The sequence below is a fragment of the Manduca sexta genome, chromosome 27, assembly GCF_014839805.1.
Source record: "Manduca sexta isolate Smith_Timp_Sample1 chromosome 27, JHU_Msex_v1.0, whole genome shotgun sequence".
In the NCBI taxonomy this organism is placed as follows: Eukaryota; Metazoa; Arthropoda; class Insecta; order Lepidoptera; family Sphingidae; genus Manduca; species Manduca sexta.
This window is the reverse complement of record NC_051141.1, coordinates 19836595-19852662: the sequence shown is the minus strand read 5'-3', so window position 1 is coordinate 19852662 and position 16068 is coordinate 19836595. Positions and strand designations below refer to the sequence as shown.

The 16068-nt window shown below is 35.4% G+C and overlaps 1 protein-coding gene across 2 annotated transcripts in view; it reads right to left on the bottom strand.

Annotated features, from left to right (window-relative positions):
* Positions 1 to 7982: 7982 nt before the first annotated feature.
* Positions 7983 to 16068, bottom strand: part of LOC115441442 (Krueppel-like factor luna) — a 147389-nt gene continuing 139303 nt past the window's right edge. For both annotated transcript variants that reach the window (XM_030166235.1, XM_030166236.1), the window contains one exon: positions 7983 to 15417. In XM_030166235.1, coding sequence (XP_030022095.1) covers positions 15242 to 15417 — 176 coding nt within the window. In that variant the 3' untranslated portion in view covers positions 7983 to 15241. The remainder of the gene's footprint in view (positions 15418 to 16068) is intronic.

The following is a 16068-nucleotide window of genomic DNA, read 5'->3' as shown; positions in this document are numbered from 1 at the left end:
ATTTAGTCAAGACGAATAAGGATTACATGATAATGCGCTAATTCGGTCTAGTGGTACTGCGCATGTTCAGCCAGCTTCGCGTCGCCGTCCCTCTTCGACCACTGTTTGGCCTACGCTTAACAATAACGCCTCTTTGGTATATTTGCAGCATTTGAGCTGTACGCCGTGAGTTTGTTTTCAATTAACATGTCGGTCAACACTATGTCCATTCGAATACGCATCATTTTTCCTAATCATTTACCGAACTAGCAAGCGCAGTGTCGGATGTCCACCTACGAGGTGGACAGATGATCTTATAAAGGTTGCAGGGGTTGCTGAATGCGGGCCGCTTCCAATAGGTCGATCTGGAAATCTTTGGGGGAGGCCCATGTCCAGTAGTGGACATCCTGCGGCTGATGATGATGATGATGACCCTAGTGATATATTTTTTGTTCTACCCTTACTAAACTTGCATCGGAATCCGTTCAGCCCTTTCTTTATAGTGCGCGGACAATAATTATTTAGTAATAAAGAAATTGTAGAACTTAACAACATGTCACCTTAAACATATCTGGCTCTTATACTAGGCATTATATCTGCTCGTATATTTGAATATAGCGTTATCAATCTGAGGAATATTTAACCTTATTCGATATATCCCAGTTCGTTCAATTTGCCTGATATCTCTTTAAGAAATTGAATGTCTAATAAAGTCTACTAATCTGTATCAGGCCAGTAAAATATTTATGTATAGCATTAGCCTGACTAGGGAAATAAAAATTCTGTTGTGTCACTTTTAAAAAAAATAATAAATCGTTTTTCTTTCTTCTTTCTTTCTTTTGATTTTTCGTTTTTTCATAATCGTCAAAATACGATAAATACGTTTTTTTGCATTACTACGTTAGCCTAGCGACGAGCGGATTACAAACACATCGGACTTTTGGGTGAGTGACTCGCAAGGGTTGCGAAAATTAAGCGACCGTGCTGAGGGTGACCTAAACGGGTTACGAAGCTCGGCCCAAGACGGTCTCTGGGACATGATGACACATCAACGATTATACGAAAAATACTTAACTCATGTAAGCACAAGAAATGAGTTGCATATTTTACCACTAGTTTTTGCTCACGGTGTCACCCGCAGGAAAAGTCTTACCCGCTAAAAAGTCCCTAAAACATTGTAACGCAACAAACCCCTTATTCCCATGGGAGCAAAAATAATCGGGATAAAACGTAGCTTATGTAATGCTTATCTAATGGTTAACTCGTGTAACAAATTTCATCCGTTCCGTTCAGCTGTTTCTAAGTTTACTTTTGACAAATATACAAACATCCAAACATTGGTACAAACTTTTGCATTTATAATATTAGTAAGATAGCCTGGCTAGGTTTGGTTATCTACGTGGTCATAATCTATACTATTATATAAAGTTTATTATGAACACGCTAATCTCAGGAACTACTAGTTAATATTGAAAAATTATTTGAGTGTTGGATAGCCCATTTATCGAGGAAGGCTATAAGCTTAAATCATCACGCCATAATCAATGGGAGTGGATCAGTAATGAAAAATGTTGCAAAAACCATGAAAATTTATTACTTTTGAAGGCGAAGTTCGTTAAAATTTGGTATGGAGATACTTTGAGACCCTGGGAAGCACATAGACAACTCTCTATACTCGGAAATATAATATGTATATAATAAATATATGTGTGTGATTATTGTTATGGAAAACTTTAGCCTGAAAAAAAAATATCACGCGGTTGGAGCCGCAGGCAAAAGCTTGTATTATAATAATAATACAATATTTCGGTATTACAACATGTTTAAAATACAGTGCCATCTATTAAATGCAGTATGCAATTGTAGTTTCGCTGAGCCCTAAAATTAACACGTCGACAAAATACGTTTAATTTAGTTCAAGAGAAGTAACAGAGGTAGCGCTATTTTTGAAACACAAGACATGGTTATATAAATCACACGTTTAGTTAAAGCAAGTCATTTTGAGATAAAGTTTGAGGTAATTTATTAGGTCTGCTTGTTAAAAATTGATTTTATGGTTTTAAACCTAGAATAAAAATTCGCCATACTATTGTTGATTCTCAATGACAAATATTGTATAGCGCCATCTATTGGCCGCTGTTTTTCGTATTGCACGCTTCTACAAAATTAATGTAGATGACGCTAAAAACGATATTTATTTTTCCTAATAATATTATTACTTATGGTATTGTATTACATTTATTTTTATATAATATTAAACCGACCTAATGAATGCTTTAAATATAACATATTTATTATTGTACTTTTTTTTATTCTTCAAATACGAAGTCATTGTAAAGTAAACAATAAGAATTTTGGTATATTATTTAAAAATAATTACTAATCAAAATCTTGACGGGTATAAAATCTTACGAGAGCCTTTCATTCCCGAATGGGTAGGCGCAACTGTGGCATCCACTTTTTGTTGTATGTATTTCGTCCCATGAAATTGTGATATGAGGCGAGCCTATCGCCATATCGGGGACGAATTGAGGACTCCGGATTGACACTGAGCAGAAAAAAAAATCTCTTGACTCAGCCGTCGAACCCGAGACTGCAGCTTTGCAGTCGTATTGTAATACCACCACGTCGCTAAGACAATACAGTTATAATAACATAAGTACTAACGTTTGCTCGCGGCTCTACCCGCGTGATAAGAGTTTTCCGTTGATAATAGTCCGGCGTTATATTTTCCCGGGATAATAAGTAGCCTATAACTTTCAAGAGTAATGTAGCTACATATAAGTAAAAAAAATAATAATTGGTGTAGTAGTTCCTGAGATTAGCGCGTCAAACAAACTCTTCAGCTTTATAATCGTCCAATCTATATTTGGGCGATTTGGCTTTATTTAGATATCGCGAAACAGGCGTTAAATCACCTAAGCAGTCCCAAATTAACGTTTACCGTTATTAAATATTTCCTATAAACATGTTTTGATCATGCACATTTATACAAAACTGTGTGACGGATATTAAGGTATATAGGTACAAATCCGAGACGGAGCCCCGCCGAGGCCATTCTTGTGCGCTCGGCGATTACATTAATGGTACTCCTATTCACGGGGAAACATTTACCGCGGTCCTAGGCATAGTTCAGTGTGTATACCACATTGAGGGCTATGAGGGCTCGCGAAGATTTACTGGCTTTCCCCCCTCTGCCCATCTTAAGAAGATTTACTGCCGCCTACAGCGTGTGGCCTGCTGCTGCGGGTTGCGGCTGCGGTCTGCAGCTCGTCTCGGGTTTATAGGAAATACCCGGGGAAGGGAAGGCTTTTATTTCCCCCACACTTTCCTTCCCTACATATCCCCTTCCAATTTTCCTCCAGGTCCCTGCAGTCGCTAAGCCGAGGGATTCCAGTATTATATTTGCAGAGTTACCCCGGTGTTGACTGCAGAGTTCGATAATGAAAAAAACCTGAGACCAGCTGCAGACTGCTGCCGTAAACCCCAGCAGCAGCCCAAGCTGTATGCGGCACTAATGGTTTCTAAGAGTTTCTTTGAACTTATTCCGAGCAACACGATATTGCAGCGTGCAGCTGCAGCACGCGGCGTGCGGCCGACCGCAGCACCAGTGGTGACGCGGACCGCATTACGCTCCCACTATTCATAGAATATGTATTAAAATAAAAGTAGAGAAACATCAATATTATTCATATCAAATCATACGGCAGATACGAGAGAGTAAGTGAAACAATAAATAGTAGTTTTTATTTACATTGAAAGAAATGAAATTTCAGTTTGGAGTTGGTTAAATTAATGCGTCTATTTTAAAATTATGCAATTTGAAATCAAATTAACTATATTTTGTTTTTATTGCCAATATATGACGTTATCGGAAAACCAAAGACATTAAACATTATAGAAATTCTTGGCGGAAAACCAAAGGTTGCTACAGAGACTAGCAGCCGTGGTGTGCAGTCTATCGCGAAGCAGAAAGTGCCGCGACTGCAGGAAACATGCCGTCGACCGACTCGTTTCGAACTTGCTTTATAATCCTAATAAAAAATATTATGTCCAGGTAGTACGATCGCGATTCAGTTAGCCAATTAACGTCATGGGTCAAGCTCTACATATTTATTGTTAACTAATAGAGTACCGTTTATTATTGTTTTATTTTTTTTCCTTTTATTTTAAATTACTATAATTAGGTAATTATTGTTAATAATTATAATTCATGTTTAGTGTGAGTTACCGCAATAAACGTATTTTCTTTCTTTCTTTATCGACCGATTTTATTCAAACAAAATCGTGACAGTCTAACAATGTTGATTTAATGTGTTTTCCTATTGGATATTGAAACTATTTTTTTACTTTGCGAGTAATCTTCGTCCGTCTTCAACAGCTCCTTAAATTATTTTAAAAGGTTAAAAAAATATGATATGCACATAAATTATTTATATAAAATATGATTATATTAAATAATTAAAGAAACCCGTTAATTAAATAATTTGTTACTATTTATTTTTGAAATTCAACGAATAGAAGTCCACATTTTTTTTAATAAGGGTTTAATATGTGTATTTTTCTCAACCTTCCCTTCCGAGTTCCGACACGGGTATGCACCGTGCCGGAAAATATAGATTTATTTTCACGACTATTAGACATCAACGAGCTACCCGAAGAGTGCAACTGCACGTAATATTAAGGAATTATAACACTATTTCAAAGTTATATTATTGTTGATATTTTATAATAACGAAGTTAAGATCAAAGTATTAAAAAAAGTTTGATGATAAACTTAAACTGGAATAAAAGGACCTACGCTACTTTCTTCAATTTTTTACTAATCCACTCGAAATCCAAGACGAATTATTTTCTATACTCCACTACACTCGTATTTTTGTTGAATCTATCGTCGTCTATTCGTCGTTTTTGCTCCGTTTCATAATATAATAGTTCCATATCCACAGCGAATTCATTACAATGTGTTATATTTACCTCAGTGTATTCTATTCTCATGAGAGTTCTAACACTCAATGCAATGCTACGCTGCCACGTTAGCGGATTAATACCGTAGGCTTGTTATTACAGTTAGTTATAACAAGCTTATATAATCTATACACACCCACGATTTTTGTCTCCGAAAGGGTAGGCAGAGTCGAATGTTTTAATAATTGAATTTCTTTAGCTAATGACTTAGCCACCAACTAGAGACATCAATAAATTATGCAATACTCTCCTGATATACAACATTCTGATCTATATTGAGATTAAGGCAAATAGATCAATTCGTTTGTCTTTCATCGATAAAATTAAAGTTAATAATAGCTTTACGACTTGTATTGAGGAGACTACGAAAACTCTGTTAAATTATCTAATACCCGATGATACTATTAATGACTAGCTAACCCGACAGACGTTGTCCCGTCTTAACTATGAATTTGCAGCGCGCATTCTGTCAATCGCTGACAGTTATTTCAAACAATTGACAGTTATATAAAATTAATATTTTCGTAAATTTTTCTAAAATTTTCAAATTTTCCGCGCTATTTTTTGTTTTTTTTTCTTTCATAAGAACCTTCTCCTGCTTATAACAAATACAACAAAAAAAAATAGTGAAAGCGATCTAGCCGTTCACGCATGATGACGTGACCAAGGGAAATAGGGATTCATTTTTATATATATATGTATAGATAACAAATATCTCATCTAAATTAGAATGTGGGCCGCGGAGCTGCCAAACTCTCCAGTCCTAAACCTCGTAAAGTTTTATGAATTTATTAACATTTTTAGACCTTTACCGCTAAAAAGACTCCGATCCTCGTAAAAGGTCAAATAAGATGATTAAATAAGTATATAAGTCAGAAATTCGTTACTGTCTCTAACTGATGTATTGCTGAAGGTATACTATCGCGAATATAGCACTCTCATTTCATTCTAATAATTCCCAAAAGCGGCGACAAGTTCCCCGTGACCTTCACTATATAGTATAAAACAAAGTCGCTTTCTCTATGTGTGCTTAAATCTTTAAAACTACGCAACGGATTTTGATGCGGTTTTTTTTAATAGATAGAGTGATTCAAGAGGAAGGTTTATATGTATAATAATAATATCCATTAAATAGTCAGCATTGCACCCGTGCGAACCCGGGGCGGGTCGCTAGTAACTTATAATATATACCCTGTTTCCGTATTTAGGTAAACTTCTAGAACGTCTAATTGTACTTAGTCTATTACCGAACGGACCACTATTCTACAACTAATAATACGGATTTACAATAGGTAGGTCGACTACTGACGCGACAATATCGGCTAGAAGAACAGTAAGTACATCGAAAATAAATATGTAGTCGGTATCTTCCTAGACATCTCCGATGCTTTCAACAATGCTTGGTGGCCTATGATACTTTCGAAGTTAAAAATACTAGGCTGCTATAGGAATGCATATTCCCTAATTTACTAATTCTTCTCGTATGGAACAACTAAACTGAAACTCGGCCAGCATGCCGTGTCAAATACTTATTTATGGAGTTTGGACTTCAATGCTTTTCTTTTGATTCCCTTACCTGTAGGGTGTAATTTAACAAGATATGCGGATGACGGCTTCTTACTTCTAGAATCTAATGGTAGATCGCGGCTCGAGTATTTGGCGAATACGTGTGAAAGAAACCAACTTATGTTCGCGTCTCAGAAAACTTTCCATCTGCTTTTAAGCTTGAATCAGTCAAGTGACAGTGTATAGAACTGTTAGTACGGAAGCTTTGCCTGTCCTCGCGGGTGTACTCTGTCAATTTGGAGGTACACCGTCGCACCGCGCCGCTATGTATTACTCAATCAGAGAGGACAGTATAGATAGAAGAATTCTTACGTCGCGTGAGTTTTTAAGTATCAATAGACTATTTAAACCGCACACTGATGTACACAGTAAGTTGTTAAATAAGTGTCAATATAAAATGGTGTCATTTATGTAAATACGTCCCGTGCATTCGCGATCGGTTATCTAAAATTTGGGTTGAAATAGATCATTGTGTATCGTTATTTCTTCCCTACCATGGTAATTTTACGGATAAACTATTCTTATTTAGGCTAGTTGATTCTACTGTGTTTTAAGTGGTTAACATAAATTTTCGAAAGTGAGTTACTGAAGCACTTACCTAGGCTTCAAATCCCATATGATAGGATAAAAAAAATCGAACATATCATTATTTCGAACGAAAACACTAACCTAAACTTGTAAAACTTGAAATCTCAAACTTTCCTAATCAGTTAAGTTACTCCTTTCATCACACTCCAGTAAAGCAAGTAATCATCTCAGATTTTCCCATGATGATAACTAATAAAGCGGAAGTCAAAATTTACAACTTTTCAGGAGAATATACGTGAATGTTTTCAGACCAAATAAACCATTTTATTTTCTAACCAACGGCTGTTTAAAGTTCATTAACAACGTGAATGAATTAGTTTTCCATTTTATTTATTTGATTCGCTTTCGAACAAAATAGGTACAAAACGTATTTTACTTAAAATTTTTCTTCCGCGGTGTTCAAAAATAAATACATATAACTTTAAAGATGTAAAACTTCGTACTGTTAATGGGATTAAATGCATGATCCTCGTCTCTGCAGCCCCGTCTTTATAATGTGCTACCAGTTTTGTAACTTTTGTTTCATTTTCTCCTCTTTGAATTTAGTATTGATCACCAGAGCAAAAGCCTAATTGATCCTCACGTTCGGTTAGTATTACCGCCAAGTTTGCCGCGGAAAGCACGTAAAGCTGTTGGTCCTGCGTCTGATCTCTCTCCGGTCATATCGGATTGCCGTCTCACCGGACTATGAGGGTGAAGGAACAGAGAGTGCACCTGTGTACTGCGCATACACTTGTGCACTATAATATCTCCTGCGTACCTGGCTAATGTCCGTTGAGATTGGCCGCCGTGGTCGAAATGCGGCTAGGAGGGAGGGATTCACTGCCAAGTTTATCTGAGCTTTACCACTTAAAACTTTAGGGTGTAAATAAAACAGCATAACACATATAAGAAAAATGTATTAACATAAAAATGCATTTTGCTACACATCTAGCGACCCCTACTGCGGGGCGACGAAACGTACATCGCAATCGCGACAAATATAAAAAAAAAACACGTAAAATAAAATTTGGGTACGTTTGTAAATATTCACGATTAGTAGACAAATGTATTCGTTGAGCAACATTTGACGCGAAACGTTCAGTGTTTGTCTACGTGCAACTTTTGTAACGTAAACATGCTGCAGGGGAATATGTCGTGCGTTTTTACCGCGTATACTTTTCGGTTAGTAGCAGCATGTTGCGCGTCATTTTGCTCAGCGATTACATCACATAAATGTATGTACAATGGCATGAAGCCCATTTTAACAACTAGTTTACGAACTGTGCTGTCGTGGATTTTTGCTATAAACATCGTTTTTCAATATTACGCGTCATAAAAGTATATAATATGTAGCCAAATATTCAGCATTACAAAACATACTGGGTAACATGCAGTGCGACGCAGAATTTACAATACTGGAGTTACTGATGTAGAGCATGTAAGCGACTTGCTGGTCTCTTCTTTTGCAGAGTGGGGTGAAGGACCCAGTGTTAAATCGTTTCGGAATATTTCATATATTATAATACAATATGAATATATTGTGACAATATTTATGTTGTCTTGACATTTTATTTCAGTATGTCTTGACTGTAATGTACAAATTTCATTAAACAATATAACATAACGTAAAATGTAATATTCTTATTTCGTGACCCCAATGCATTTGTTCTAAAGAATAATGCCCTCAGTAAAGATTTTGACACGGCTCATCTATCGACCAATCCGACATTGTCTGACCTCTGACCTCATTTAAGGTCAAGTTCAAATAACATTGGTGCCTTCACCCCGCCTCTTTTTTTAACTTGAATTAAACATTTGAAACTTAACATTCCAAAAACGATGTTTTGAATAACTTTATACAAATTACCTTATCGATTACTTATATATAGGAGTAATATGTGATTATTTGACAATAGAGTAAGTATTTTGATCTCGAACCGACTTCCAAAAAAACATGTTCCAAATAATTTAAAAACTTTAAGATCGCTCGAGTGTTGCTACCGCATCCTATATTGCATTCATTTTGCCGATATACAACTACACAGCACTGCCTCCTTCATACTGGATATCGGTTTTAGTATGATTTGTGAACACTGAGACGTAAAATCGCGTCTCTTGAGGTGAACTGACCTTTGTATTCCGAAGGTTTAAAACATTTCTCTTGTTTACGGGCAAGCGTAACAGACGAGGTTTGTTCTCAAACGTGTTGTGAGAGCATACTGCTCCCAGTTTTGTAGGTCAGTTGTATTTCTGGGATATGTGAAGCATACAGCGAGTGCGTGCATTCCTAAACATCTGTCGGTTTCGGAACAACTTATACGGCGGGCATATAAAATCCGAGCTCCGAATTATCCGATCAAAAGCACTGTTCATGCTTCGCTGGTTCTGGAATGGCCAGCCTGGCGTTGATACGTTTCCAATCCCAATTATCTTTCTGTTAGAGCAGTAAACTATATGATTACTTCCCTTTTAAATACATCTTTAACTTTCTTTTGTTTAATATTACATTTTTAAGATTTTTTATGTATCTAAAATTTGTACAAATTTTAATCTCGGCCCGTACCAGCCATTTACTTCGGCCAATATCAAAATTTGTAAGTAAGTCGGTTCTAGACCCAAAATCCACGACATTAACCGATCGAATTGAGAAGCACACTGGAATGTACGTGAAGATAGACAAATACAGAAGCACATAAATTTCATTACCATTAATACTTAGTGCATCTAACTAATATTAACGTAAGGTATATGGCAAAAGGATTATAAAACTAAACGTTAAATAAATTATTAAAATTTGAACAATACGACTAAAGCTTCGATTAATAAAATATTTAATAAAAAATCTTACTTAGACGTCTATTCAGAAAGTAAAAAATATAATAAATAAGTTATATTAACAGAACAATGGGTGCACGAGCGGGGGAAGAGGGACTTCTGAAGCCCGACCTCCCCTGTGCCCACGCAATAAAAGCGACAATCTTTTCCTTTTGGCATAGAAATTTCTGACAGTATAAACCTACACTGCGTTTATTAATAAAGTTATTCCTGAAGTCAAAAGTATTTCTAAAAACTTCGAGGATTATTGGATTCATTATTAAATACTGATTAAACTTCTCTGTCTGAAAATTCTATTCCAAAACAACACTAAATAATATTAAATTCACAAGGATTTAACGAATTCATTTACGTAACATTAGTTCATATAATTTTGTTCATATTTTTTTTGTCTGACCACGGTGTTTGGTTGAGGGTGAACGCACACTACGATTGAAACGAGCGACACTGAACAAACATTCTAGACGTTACTGCTTTCTTTTATTTATGTGAATGTCGATAGCAGTTCGATACTGATCGGTTTTTATATTTTAATTCTCTCCCGATATTTCAAAGACTACAGCATTCGTGGTCACGGGGCGGACTGAGATGTTGGTCATCCGAAAAGTCAGTTACAAAATCTAACTACATTTTACAATTATAAAGATTTGTTTTTAAAATTATAAAACTTTTGTCGGATCTACGCAGAATGATCTGAGAGTGTCTTAAAGATAGTATGAAGATACTGATCTTTTTTTCTGTATAACAATCACCAAGAAATATAGTTATTCGTAAAACTACCCAATCTCAAGAAAGAATCGTAATGTGCGCTAGCCTTAACTCTGACGGATGTTATACACACGTGATCACTTTAATAAAACAGTAATACAGCACCGCATTGATTAAAAATAATATTAACAATAAAATAATGTGTTCTAACTATCGTCCTCAACTATTGCTTCGGTAATGTTCGGAGTACGAATGTACTATGTATGGAAGTATTACTTCATAATAGTAATATTAATAGACCATTTTTAATTCAAAGTATTAGTCGCTGGACCTCGGGAGTACGAAAATTGCCGAAACGCCAACTCGTCTGCGATATTTAAATTGAAACATGTATTGAAATGTGTTGTTCCGTTTTCTCAAAAGAAACTCTTAATATATGAAGATAAAGAAACATTACAATGGCGACGTCCCCTTAAATAACATTTTCCAAAATATATTTTTTATAAAAATAAAAAAAAACTCGATATAAAAATAATAGAGCGGTTCTGATTACTGTAAAAATATAAAAACGGTGCGGCTCAATTCGACAAGTCTGTGTACTATTTACACGGATTGATAATACACAGCCGCATATTATTAAAAATGTATAATAACATGTAGTAAAACGTACTTAGATCAAGTTACGCTAATTTTACATACAGATGTAATATTTTATAACGTATATTGCAAACCTCTGAATAAATCGAAATGTTATGAATACAATAACAATACTACTAAAAGAATCGAAAACATACATAATATTTGAGTTATGAAACTTAGTTTCGCCCATCACTTTTCATTGACCACTCGCCGCTACCAAATATAGTTTAGCAAGTAATGTCAAGTTGGTGAACTCAAAAAATCGCATAATTATGATAAAAACCAAAAATATTTTTCCTCATAATATAACGAACTACAATATTTTGCATTAAAGTCTTTATTTAGTATTTTAATTCCAAAGTTTGCAATTGTTACGTTTATTTATATATAAGTTACTAACTTGGATAGTTCTTCGACATATATACGTGAGCATGCGACAGAGACTTGGCTCTGCTATACCAATTATATATTATAATTATATAATATTTCGTTTACCTAACGCTAGACCGTGATGCTAACTAACCGCACTCGACATTCCACATTTTTTTTTGTATATTCCATATTTTTTATTACGAAAAAACATCCATTAACTCTATTTTATATGTCGCTATTAATAAATATAGGTAAAATTTGCAAATTAATATAAAACTTTTTTTGACACATTTTCAAATATAAGCTTACATTTATACGATTATATATGTATTTGATTGTTATTTTACGTATTTTCCTATATTATGTTCTGTTCTGCAACACGTATAGTCTTACGCATAGGTAATTAACTGGTTAATATTATTTATATATTATTTGAAAAAAGATATAAAAAATGCATATAAAAAAGGAGATAATATTTTTTCGTCGAATAGTTTGTTTTATAAGAAACATGAGTCGCGTCGAGTTTTTCTAAACCTCTAGCGTTTAAATGATTATATTTTTAATGATTATTTTCTAGCTTTTTTTTTGTATATAAGGCGGTTCGCACACGAAGCGTTTCCGTCCGGATCATTTTTAAATAAAGTTGTGAAGAAGCGTACATACAGCTCGATTTTGCCTCTAAAAATAATGCCAGATGCGCTTCGTGTGCGAAGGCTACGCAACCCAAATTTTTAGAAGTGCCGTGACTCGGGATTTCCCGAAATTATTCCAGTAAATGGAACTTTGAGGATTTTGACCAGACCCAATACAAAACAATATAAATTTAAAATGACAGTGCATGATGTACCACATTGAAAAAAAAATACAGTGAGAATGGTAATTCAGTTTTGATACAAAATTGAATTACCATTTTATCTAAACGCTTAAAACATAATATTTAAACATTTACTCAGAATTTCATCACAATTATATCATTTACTGACTTCAAAACTTTCAGAGCCACAGCACTCTTAAAATCCGAGTCACAAAAATGTTTTCGTCCAAATTCGGGAAGACTACTCCATTGGCCCCCGGGAGGTATAACACCAGAACACTCGCTCTCAATTGGTACAAAAAGCAGTGCACACTCCCTGGTCCGCGCGGGCCAGGGTCTCGATGGCTTAGCGCTGCGACTGGAGTACCTCGTCACTACATAACTTCAGCAGTCCATAATAAAAAATAGACAGAGCATATTCTAACATAATGTAAGTTTTCTTTTTAAATAGGGAAGTATCAAAAGGTAATAACAAATGTGACGATGCACCCATCGCATATAAGTCTCCCGAGCTATTGTGTTTGAATTAATAAAAATGGTCAAAACATGATAATGCAATATATAGTATAGTTGTAGATATAAATACCCTTGGAACAGACCTCAAACTACACATATATCTATATAGTATAATGTGAAACCTAGTTATATAATATTAGGAAAAGTATTTAATAGTACAACCCATAGTTTTCATAATTCCATCAAATTACCTGACTAAATATACGAATTGTCAAAAACCGTTCGATGTTCCGCAATGACAGTTCGGAACGTCGCCGCCATCTTGAATCAGAATTGTCAAATATGACGCGCAAGAGTGAAAAAGTGTTGCGTTGTTGCTATTATATTTTCGGCTTAAACTATCAACTTTTAATATTTGAGGTCCTTAATATGGCAGTAATTTAATTGAATTATACAGTCGTTGTATGCATTTATATAAAAAAATTAATATGCACGCTACTTTTATGTTTCCAGCGCGGTTTTTGACTTCAATTAAAAGCGCGTGTGCTTTATGCAGTTAAACGAATTTAAATTTTATAATCATCCATTGTCCAACAAGCTTCATGCTTATATTAAACATTTAATCTCATATAATATAACACTTTTCATATAACCAATTGTTCTAAATGAGCTAATATCATATTTTTTTCTATATTCGCTCAATTTTTCACACACTACGGTGTATATACACCAGCCCAAAAATTATCAATCACATTTATTAATTTTAAGTTAATTTATTTATTTTGCGCATTAATTAAATTATATTATGGACAACATAAGTGTATAAGCACCTGAGATTTTTATTTAAAATATGGCAATAATTTTGGTGAAGTTCAGTTGTATAAATTATATAAAAAAAGTTTAGATACAAAAATGTTACACATAATCACATAGTGAAACGACGACAAAAAAACGCTGCGGTCGAAACGTACGACCATGAACAGCCTTACGAGTTTTAATCAAAACCTTTAGGATGGATGACATCATTTCCGAACTGTTCACAGATTTAACTTCACAGCTTGGAACCGGAGATCACTGATTTGCATCGCAAAGACGCATCACAACGTTCGCAATAGCTCTAAAGTCAAAACGCCTCGACAAAATGATGTCGCAGTTCACAGAATCAAAATAAAGGCCGCCACATACCGAGCGTTAACGCAAAATCTCTCCCTGTAACATCGACATTTTAGACGCTGGCGTATAGCGGTTACTACAGTAAAAGATAAAGCATTTTACACCCTAACGTACAAGAAACGAGAAACATTACAAATCGCAAAGTATAACGTCGGAATGAAAGAGTAAAATAGACGACTTAAAATATACAATAAAATATGCAATTTAAACGTATGTCGCAATGGATGCCCCATACCGTTTATTGTCAGAATTGTCTGAACACTGACAATCGTTATAAAGAATGATGGTGGACATTCACCGCGACGTACAGCGCTTAACTTATAAACAAGTGTACAAAATAAACGTGTCCGTGTCGCGTGGCCGACGAATAAACGCTCCGTTTAAAATTAGTTTTACATAAAAACGCAACTTCCTACTTCTATAAATATCAATATTCAATTAAATAACGTTATCGACTCTTTTAAGGATATTTCTAAAAACTTGATGAGAGAATGCAGCAGTCTTGTTCACTTATAATATTTAATATAACAGTCTTGGGGCCCACCTATCATTATTTGAGCTGATTTTAATATTAATTAAGATTCTTTAAAGTTGAACTTTGATTGGTAACAAAGGAATAATCCGTCGAATTGATAGGTTAGGTTAGGTTGGGTTGGAAAACATGATTTCAAAGAGGTTTAAGGATTTTAAGGGGTACAATTTACAGAAATCACTATGAGTAGAGTAGTCGATAACGCTCGCAACACACGTGTCGTGCACGGGACACGGACTAACATCAGGTAACGCGACGCACATCCCACTAAGCCTACAATAAAACAATGTTGTGCCGCGTCCGCGTCGGTGGGATCATGCCGGACATCCCGCGATACAATATATGTCACGTGGTATGAAGCCATGGCACAGCGGGGGCACGGGCGCTCCCCCCGCGCACAATAAAAACATTACAATAAAACAACGGCAATAAATCGCTCTCATAATGCAACAAAGAACCGTAACAAGACCGGTGCCGAAACGTTTAAGAGATTTCCATTCCAATTCCACACTCCACGTTAAAAACTAAAATAAAAATATATAAGTTTAAAGCATTAGGTGCGATGAGTGTTGACTCGGCTTCTTTGGCTTGCGGCGGGCGACACGCGGCGCGGTTGCACATGCAGCTTGCTACGCATGGCGCTTGGCGTGGAGCGCCAGGTGGTCGGAGCGCGAGAAGCAGCGCTCGCAGTGGCGGCAGCGGAACGGCTTGGCGCCCGTGTGCTTGCGGTAGTGCCGCGTCAGCTCGTCCGAGCGCGCGAACCGCCACTCGCACCCGTCCCACGAACACTTGTACGGCTTCTCACCTGTACACAAACAGAAATCACTATTATATTGCACCTTGAAACGAAAATATTGGGATGGGAACTTATTGTGTACTTTTATAGCTATTTGGGCTCAATCACCAACTAATGACATAGAAAAATACGTAACAATACAAACAATGGATTAAGTATAATTTATAGTACACCGTATTACGAAATAGATTGGTAAGAAAATAATAAATTGCATGAAATACGGTTTAATAAACAACATTTATGAAAGATGTTGAAGTTCGCGCCGCCGGCGAGTCCGCGCAATCCGCGTTCATTTGATTCCCAGTTATAAACCTCCAAGTTGGCGTTAACTATTTTATTACTTACTTTTTGATATCGAGCGTTAAATTGCTTAAACTTTGTGTGTTTTCTTCTCTGATAATATTTCAAAGTTTATACAAAGTCAATTAAACTATAAATGGTCGCTTGTTATTTAATAAGTTTGCACTTGACAATATAACTCAACCGCTACTATTTTTTACATTATTAATGCCGCCTTATAAAGTAATATTTAAAATGTTAGAACTAGTAATGTTTTTAGAATTAGCTACATCGTTATATAAATGTGTAATTTAATAATTCTAGCAGGCAACGTATGGTACTCATTGTTTACCAAATGGAAACTATAAATCTTCACCTTTT